At 40.9% G+C, this 8,956-nt stretch overlaps 1 protein-coding gene across 1 annotated transcript; it reads right to left on the bottom strand.

Annotated features, from left to right (window-relative positions):
• Window positions 1-2,519: 2,519 nt before the first annotated feature.
• On the bottom strand, window positions 2,520-5,179 carry LOC308363168 (vitelline membrane outer layer protein 1 homolog; the record flags this gene model as incomplete). The annotated part of the gene is made up of 3 exons (XM_080835953.1): window positions 2,520-2,811; window positions 2,903-3,009; window positions 5,027-5,179. 3 exons carry the CDS (start codon window positions 5,177-5,179, stop codon window positions 2,520-2,522), a joined length of 552 nt encoding a protein of 183 aa, XP_080692079.1.
• Window positions 5,180-8,956: the final 3,777 nt, after the last annotated feature.

Raw genomic sequence — 8,956 nt, 5'->3', positions numbered from 1 at the left:
ACGGTAGCAGATGTAAACATTCCGCATTTGATTTGAACTGATCTAGTTTTGTCACTTCCATGTGCTTTGAGATAGAGCAGTTAACCCCCCATGGAGACCCCATGGAGAGAATCGGATAGGATCGGAGTGCTGCCATCATGTGCCCGCACTGACAGAGAGAATCAGAGAGCGTCTTCTCTGAAATTTGATAAAGTGATTTTCCCCAGGACAAATATGCATATCCACCACTGGGGGCATATCCTTACCCGAACGAACCCACAAAACACAGACACACACACACACACACACACACGAACAAACACGAAAAGATGAAAAGAAGATGTATGCTTTGATGTTTGATAGCAATTGGGACCATTTACATTTATATTTACTTGTGTTTAGGATGTCAGATGCCTTTGTGTTTTGCTCAATTATCTTAGACTGTCTCATTGGCTGTGGTGGTTCTCAAATGCTTCTCCAAACCCGATAAAAGATATTTATCTTATAGTATCAAATTACAGAAAGACCCCCTGATAAGTTACCTATTGGGGCTGGGAGATGACCAGTGTATGCGAGGGTGATGAGTCCAATGACGGGTAAGACTCCCTAATGGCCACAGAGGGGGCAACCTAAGGCAGGACATCACCCGCCACTGGACAACTCTGTGAAAGATGTGACTCTGAGAAAGAAAGTTGATTTGATGCTATGTATGGCTTCATAGCATCAAGGGGTGGACTGTAAGATTCATGATCAAGCAGCTGCTGTGACCACCAGCAGAATACCCAAAATGGTTATCTTATCATGGTCACAAAGAGAAAGTCCCACACTGGATTTCCTCAGACACCTGGGGTCAGGAAGCAAACTGAGGTGTGAGTGACTGCAATTAATCATAGTATGGGAATGGGGGAGGCCATTGAGAACCATCTCAGACAGAGAAACCAGATTATCATATACCACAACAAAAGGTTGCCAGACCTGTTTGCATTACAAGCCTAGCTCATTTACATTAGAGGCCTAGGAGTGGTCTTAAAACAGTATATATGCCTAGAATTGTGAATGCTTGTTATTCAGTGCTACCATGCTGAATCCGGAGTAGCCTAAGGCTGCTTCGTCACTGCACATTACTGGAATAAAGATTGCTGCATCGGAAATAAAGAAACCTCATTCATTTCTTACAGCATTGAACCAGTTAATAAAAAAAAAAAAGTTAAGTTGTCTTGGTGTCATTTCTGTTATGTTAATGAAGTTAAGGCGAGACACGGCAGGTGAAATATCGATTTTTTATCATGCCCTGGTCAAATTTGAGATTTTGGGCTAGTTTGCCTCTTTAACTTGTTATCTTTCATACTACCATAAAGAAAACGTCAAAATTACACATTTAAGTGTCTGTTTCACTGCATTTAGTTCAGCCGCGGCATCCATTTTCTCCTAACTTTACCAAGAATTCTCCCTTGAACCACGTTCAGCGTTTCGTCTTTTTACACGACATCTTTCATGTCTGGAATGACTTTAAAGCTATGAGCCTCGATCAGAAGGCTGTGTAATCCAAATATGGGCATTTTCTTTCTTTTCAGCAACCAATCCTGACTTTCTGAAGGGATTCATTGGCTGACGGCGCTTTTCTGCTAACGTGATTCGCTCAGTGCCCCACGTGTTGTCTTTAAATGCGGTTTTCTCAAAATTAGTGTTTTTTCATTTTTAGGTACACATTTCTCAGCCTATGTAGAACCTAGGTACACCACACTTCCCAGTTTCACACATAGCATGTTATGAAGACATCTACAGATGGATTTATTTATAAATTGTTCCTGGCCAGATTTATGAGTCATTTTACCTGGAAATCATGGTGAAAATAGGGTTTTTAAGGCCACGGATAGTATATTTTGATTTCCCAGGTCATAAAAGCAGATATCCTAAAATCCATCTGAGTATTTTTTGTCATTTGATATATGAACAAAACAAAAAAAGAATTTTGGTTCTGGCTTTATCACAGTTTAAGATTCATGTACCTGAAATATATGCAAAAACTTGCATATTTAATGAGATCCAGCCTAATTAGCATAATTAAATATGCAAAATTCAAAAACTTGTAATACATTTTTTTCTTGTAATGATGTATGTAATCAACTGGTAAAGTTTCATGGTGATCCCTTGTATTTAAATGTTTTACCCTATTCACCTGCCATGTCTCGCCTTAATGATGACTCATAGAAGCCCATTCCGATTGGGTGTGAAAATAACAATAGTTTGATTCACACTAGCAAAGCATTCAGTCAAAATCTTCCATGACATCAATGCCTTATCAATCATTAGTGCAACAAATGTAGTGCAGTGTAAATCAGATTGGTTAATGCTTCAGACTCTTTATTGATAGAATTGAAGAGGATGACACAAACAAAAATGAACAGCATTTTACTGTAGAACCAGTCAGACAGCCAATTGAGAGAGGGCACCTACTGTTGATCTATAAACCAGAAAGCTACTGTTAACTGCTGAGGTACAGCTTTTCATTGTACGGCATCATCCTCATCCAGGTTACTTCACTCACAGCATCTAAATCTGACATCATTCAGGGCAGTGTCATCTCCAGTGCCCTGTGGTTTCTCCACCTTGGTCATAATGCCACAGATACCCTTAGAGCACCGACCACTCTGCCGCCCCCAGTCACCCCAGGGCATGCCATAACCAGTCAGACTCTTTCTATCACTGCAGCTGAACTGGATGTTGTTGGCAGCGGTGTCATCTCCTAGTCTTTGGGGACGTTCCACACGGAGCTTGAAGGACACAAGATATGCAGAGCCACAATCCTGGTATTTGGTCAAACTCCCCCATCTTTAAAATACACAAGACATTATTTAAATAAATGATATTTGATTATCAGATGATAGCCTCAAATGAAATTGACTACAGATTATGAATTTACCCTCCTTCGGATGAACTTATGGTGGTGTGCTGGTTTTCTTTGTCTCGACACTGGAGTTCGATCCCATTGAGTGCAGTGTCATCTCCAATGCCTAGAGAGCGTTCCACCTTATGGAGCAACCAAACAACCGAAAGGGCAATGGTGGAAGCAGTCAAGAGAGGTAATATGATATCATGAATGTGCAGTTCATCCAGCATCCGTCATTTGTTAAGCGAAAGAAAAAAAATAGTATACGTTTGTCACAGCCCGGACTGGTTCACGCCCTCTGTAGTCTGTGATCTGGAGTATCAGTGCTGTTCCAGGTGCTCCGTGCCAGGTTTTCCCTCTGCCCTGTCTCCTGACTGACAAGCGAGGCACCCAATCACTGGTGAATGCTCTGCCACACCTGACTCCACTCCCCTTGTTTGCACAGCTTTAAAAGCACACCAGGACTGACATTCAGTGTCAAATTGTTGCGTCGTTATCCTGAGCCTTGTTGGAGAGACTACCACTGGACTACCTATCAAGCCTGTTCTCGACCCATGCCTGTTTTTGGACTCTGTTCTTTGCCTAGTGTTTTGGAGACTTTTGCCCATCTGCCAATCTGTTGCCAACCTCTTTTGTAATACCACGTGAGTCAAGCCTAGTCCCTTTTGTACTGCTGCCTGTGTTTTTGCCTACCTGTGTACCAACCTCTCTGCCTGTTTTTGACGACTGGATTTTGCCTGAACCTTACCTTGACTTTTCTGTTGCCTACTTGCCTGACTGCTTCTCCTTATTAAATTACTCTTCTAAAGTTCCTTTGTCTGCTGTTGAGTTCACTTCTTTTACCTGGCCTCACCGGCCCTGACAACGTTGGCTGGAATTCCAAGCCACTTTATTTGTTTCCCAGTTACAGAGACAGGACTGTGTATGAACACCAGCGTTGTTTTGAACACACACACACAGAACACACCACTAGCGTAATTTGACAGTGTATTGGAATAGAATTGCGGACTAAGACATTCCCATGCTAGTCTTTTCCGCTGCCTCTGATAACTCCTTTCACACAACGGTACCACTTTACAATAAGACTCCATTATAATTGGTGTATAAATGGTTTATAAATATGTTATTAATTAGGTTGTTAACCCTTTGCAAGTCATTAATAAGCCCTTATAAATGAGTTATAAACAGTTTTTATACATCGATGCGGGCTCACTATTTGGGAAGATCCCCATCTTGGCAACCCACTGTCTATCCCTTAACTTGCTCTACTAGCCCAATTGCACACTCCCTACCATTCTTGTATCTGTTACTAGAGAATAAACCCCAAACTTTACTTTTGAAGGTGTTCCTCCTATGTGGATGTGATTTGTGGATGTTGTGTCTGGATGCTACTGGATGTCCTAAAATTTCCCTCTGGATTAATAAAGTGTCCATCCATCCAAGATCAAGTTACTGCTTACTACTCATTACACAACAAATCACCCTTTATTAATCAGTTACTAACATCTAACATTTATAACTGGCAAAACTGAGCCTTATTGTAAAGTGTGAAACACATCATCATCTAGTAATCAGTTACAAACATTTATAACTGGCAAAATGGAGCCTTATTGTAATTTTTCTTTTGGGGGGGGGGGGGGGGGGGGGGCACGTTGTAAGCCCCCCTCCTGGGGTTTAATCTCTAGTAACAGATACAAGAATGGAAGGGAGTGTGCAATTGGGCTAGTAGAGCAAGTTAAGGGATAGACAGTGGGTTGCCAAGATGGGGATCTTCCCAAATAGTGAGCCTGCATCGACGTATACAAACTGTGTTTATAACTCACTTATAAGGGCTCATTAATGACTTACAAAGGGTTTACAACCTAATTAATAACCTATTTATAAACCATTTATAATGGAGTCTTATTGTAAAGTGGTACCCACACAACTAAGTTGAGCATACTTTCATTTGTAAAAAGCTTTGTCAGTCGTGTGCTGAAATGTATGAACTGTATCACACTTTAAATAATACAATTATACTTTATGATATAGTAATGAACAACACAAAACTTTTACTTACATGAGCTTATAATTGTTGGGTTCAGTACACAATTACATTTTTATGTGTGTTAGTTTTTGTTTTAGTCCCCCCCCATATAAGGGCAACAAAGCACTCACCTTAAGACGAAAGCCAACAGCACGATAAGATTCGGGACACATCTCCATCTCACCCCAATCGCCCCACTGACCTCCATTCTTGACCAAGATATCCTTTCCCTCTGAGGGAAAGGCCAAGGGAAGGATGGCCATAAGAGCAAAGATGAGTTTCATTCTTCCTCAACAAGCAAAAGATGAACCTGGGAAGGACACAATTTGCCAGGAAAAAAAATATTTAAATTTAAAATGTCAAAACAGTTTACATTAAAAGTCCTCAACACTGGATAACACACAAAAAGCAATAAGACTGAAATGATATTAAATGACACGTATATAATAGGTAATGTAGAAAGCATGACCTATAAACCTTTCTATAAAGTTTTATAATATATACAATTTGATCATATTTTGCATACATTAATTGATTGCATTAATTCAAATCAAAAATCAAACTTAAGCAGAAAGTTTGGGTTTCCATGTACATGCAAGAGTAATGATCCTCTGGATGCTTTGACGAAGTTGACGAGCAGCAGTCCGGAGTCCGTCCGGAGATTGTTGGAATGATTGGAGGTAACTAAGACAAACTGGTAAAGAGAGGCAGGGATACACTAGCTAAATACACTAGCAAAGAGGTCTCGCAACACCTTGTTGCAAAACATACTGTTGACATTGCTTATGGACGCATTTCTAAACTTCTGAATGTTCCAGTTAGCACTGTTGGGGCCATATCCGGAAGGGGAAAGAGCATAATTTCACCTTAAACTGTCAACGACTAGGTCCTCCATGCAAGATTTCTGACAGACGAATTAAAAGAATTATGAGAGGATTTGTCCAAGAGCCTAGGACCACTTCTGTCGAGCTCCAGAAAGACCTGGAATTAGCAGGTACAATTGTGATCCTTCTGTTAATACAAACTTCACTTGTGACCATTCCCATAATGAACTAATCATAAAAATGACAGTGACCAGTCAACTACAGTAACACAATGGTTGAAAAGGGAATGATCAGGGGCGCAGATAGCACTGGGGACAGATTCCCCCCCAGATTCATAGTCACCCCGATCCGTCCCCACCACTCTCCCTACGTAAGGCGACAATCATCAGTTAATAACTCTGCACAGCTGATTAGGCGGTGTTAGCGTCCCCCCCAGTTAAAAAATTCCATCTGCAACGCTGAATTGAACAGAAGAATAAACGACAAAAATAAAGAAAACATAACTAAGAGGCAGGACGGGATTTAACAATTTAAGTATTTCAGACAGTTAAATACTAACAGGTTCGGTAAGAATTACTACATTGTATTCAAGTAATTGTTATACTGTAAAACCACTTGCCAAGACAATTTTAATTGTCTCCCGTCAACTCTGACAAGACAAACATTTCAATTCAATCCAGTGCCTGCAACCTAAACAGAAACATGCATGATGGACTGTCAGTAATGGCAGCATTGTACAATGGAACAGTAAGTGTTATTTTTCTCAGGATTAATCTGTTTAAGATTGTTAAATGTGTTATTCAATAACACAAAGCTAACATGTGTTTCAATGTGTTTACCTCAAAGACGGTACCGGATATAAACAATGAAATTCATATTGATGATCAAACCCATTAACTCACTCTATGTACCTTGTTCACTACTTACAGCATCACCATTTTTCTCAGTAATTATATTTCCAAAGGTGCTGTTGACATGAATTGTTCACCAGATGTTGGTAATAACCCTAGTCACCCATACATACAAAGACACCCAAACAAATTAGTTCAGAAATGAAGTTATGTGTAATAATGTGAAATGACACAGTGAAAAAATGATTGAACACATGAAGAAAGAGATATTGGAAAGCCAAGACAACAGCTGAAATCTATTAGTAATTAGAAAGCAATCTGGCCCCTTGTCAGTGCAAATTAATATCAGCTGTTTCAGTCCCAACTGATGAAAGGTGTCTAATTACCAAGGTCTCACACAAGAAACATCTCATGTTGAGTAAATGAAAAGACCTTTGCAAGACCTTTGCAACCTTATTGTTGCAAAACTTACTGTTGGCATTGGTAATGGATGCATTTCTAAACTTCTGAATGTTCCAGTAAAGACTGTTGGGGCCATAATCCGGAAGGGGAAAGATCATTTCACCACAAACTGGTCCTCCTTGCAAGATTTCTGACAGAGGAGTGAAAATAACTATCATAATTATCAGAAGAGTTGTCCAAGAGCCAAGGACCACTTGTAGAGAGCTTCAGAAAGACCTGGAATTAGCAGGTACAATTGTGATCCTTCTGTCAATACAAACTTCATTAGTGAACTTTCCCATAATGAACTCATTACACATCATAAAAATGAAAGTGACTAGTTACCAGCCACCTTGAAAATGTAATGGTGGCTAACAGTAGCAGTTAAAAAAAGACACACACACGAGCGCAGCAGCAGCTCTTGCGAATAGCAGCTGCTTGGGAGGACAAGACGTGAAGCACGAAGACGAACAGCAAACAGTGACAATAAGCAAACCGAGCTAGCAGCAGAACACTCCCAGCAAAACAGCAGAGGCGTCAAACCACCCAGGCCAATTCCGAACATCCATAAGGCACGGAACGCAGCATGACAGAGGTAGCGACTATGCGTTCGCTACCTGTCTGTAGCACACAACGAGCGTACAATCCAACTCGGAGTGAAACAGGATTTAACACGGACCCAACCAAACATGGCAAAGCTACTGCCACTAACTAGTGGACCTGAGCTTGACGCAGCAGGTATCGTGGAGTACGATGCATGCAGAGTTGGCACCTGGTTGTTAATTTATAGGGGCTAGGCAGACTGACAGATTGCCACCTAATTACGTGAAAATAAGACGGACGGGGAGAAGTAAGCAGACTGTGTCAGCTTTTATCCGTCCTGCTACACATGATCCAATGACAAGTACAAATATAGACATCCGTGAATCCATATCCAGTTCCTCAAGGTATATCATCTCTACTGCATGAAATTCAGATTCGACCCATCTGCTTCTCTCTCTGTCTCTCTCTCTGTTTCTCTCTCTGGATGGGTTTGGTTCTTTAAAGTCAATTAAACCATTTGAGGTTTTAGTCCAGATCAGGTGACCCTTGTATCCCAAAGTCATAAATCCACCTTTTTAGTGAAAAACATAAAACAACTTTAGAAAGAATCATGAAAAAGCGACTCTAACACCAATGCAACAATCCATAGTAGTCCAGAGGAGATGGCAAGTTTTATCAGAGATTAAGCTATTGCAAGATAGAAATGTTAAACCAAAATGATTATGAGAGCAATGCAACATAATTTGTGAGGTACACAAGTCCAAGAAGTCGTCAATTATCGATGATCTCTCTCTCTCTCTCTCTCTCTCTCTCTCACACACACACACACACACACACACACACACACACACACACACACACTGTATTGTTAGTAATATGCTAAAATATCAATCGATCAATTTATTGCCCGATGTGAGAAGCTAAAGTTGGAAATGTGTGTGTACGTGTGCAGGCACATGTTTGTATGCTTGAATGATATTCTTGTTCGTCTACCTCAGTTCAGTGGACATGAGGTGGAACACAATCTTGAGACATTGTGTTCATTATTATCCTCTTTGTAAATAGTAAGAAACTTGCATGTCTTCTGTTACCAGCGGAGGTTTTAGGCACGGGCGACTCAGGCAGTCGCCCGGGGCGGCACTTTTTCAAGTCACGTGGGGGGCGGCACGACTTAGCTTGTGCCCCTGCTTGCTAAGAAGGTGCCGTCTATGTGTGAAAAGGGGGAAGGGGAGGGAGCGCGGGGGAAAAGCTCACCTCTGGGTCTCCCAACTGGAACCGATAAGTGGGGGGACGGGGGGATCCACTGTAGGCTATAGAGCAATACTCTAAAACAATAAGTGGGCTTAAGTCAGTCACACCTTGACTTTCTTGCAAAAAACACACATTCATAATATTATAATTA

Source organism: Sprattus sprattus, assembly GCF_963457725.1.
Source record: "Sprattus sprattus genome assembly, chromosome: 3".
Classification (NCBI taxonomy): domain Eukaryota; kingdom Metazoa; phylum Chordata; class Actinopteri; order Clupeiformes; family Clupeidae; genus Sprattus; species Sprattus sprattus.
Note: the sequence above shows the minus strand (reverse complement) of the source record. Positions and strands in the feature narration are given on the sequence as shown.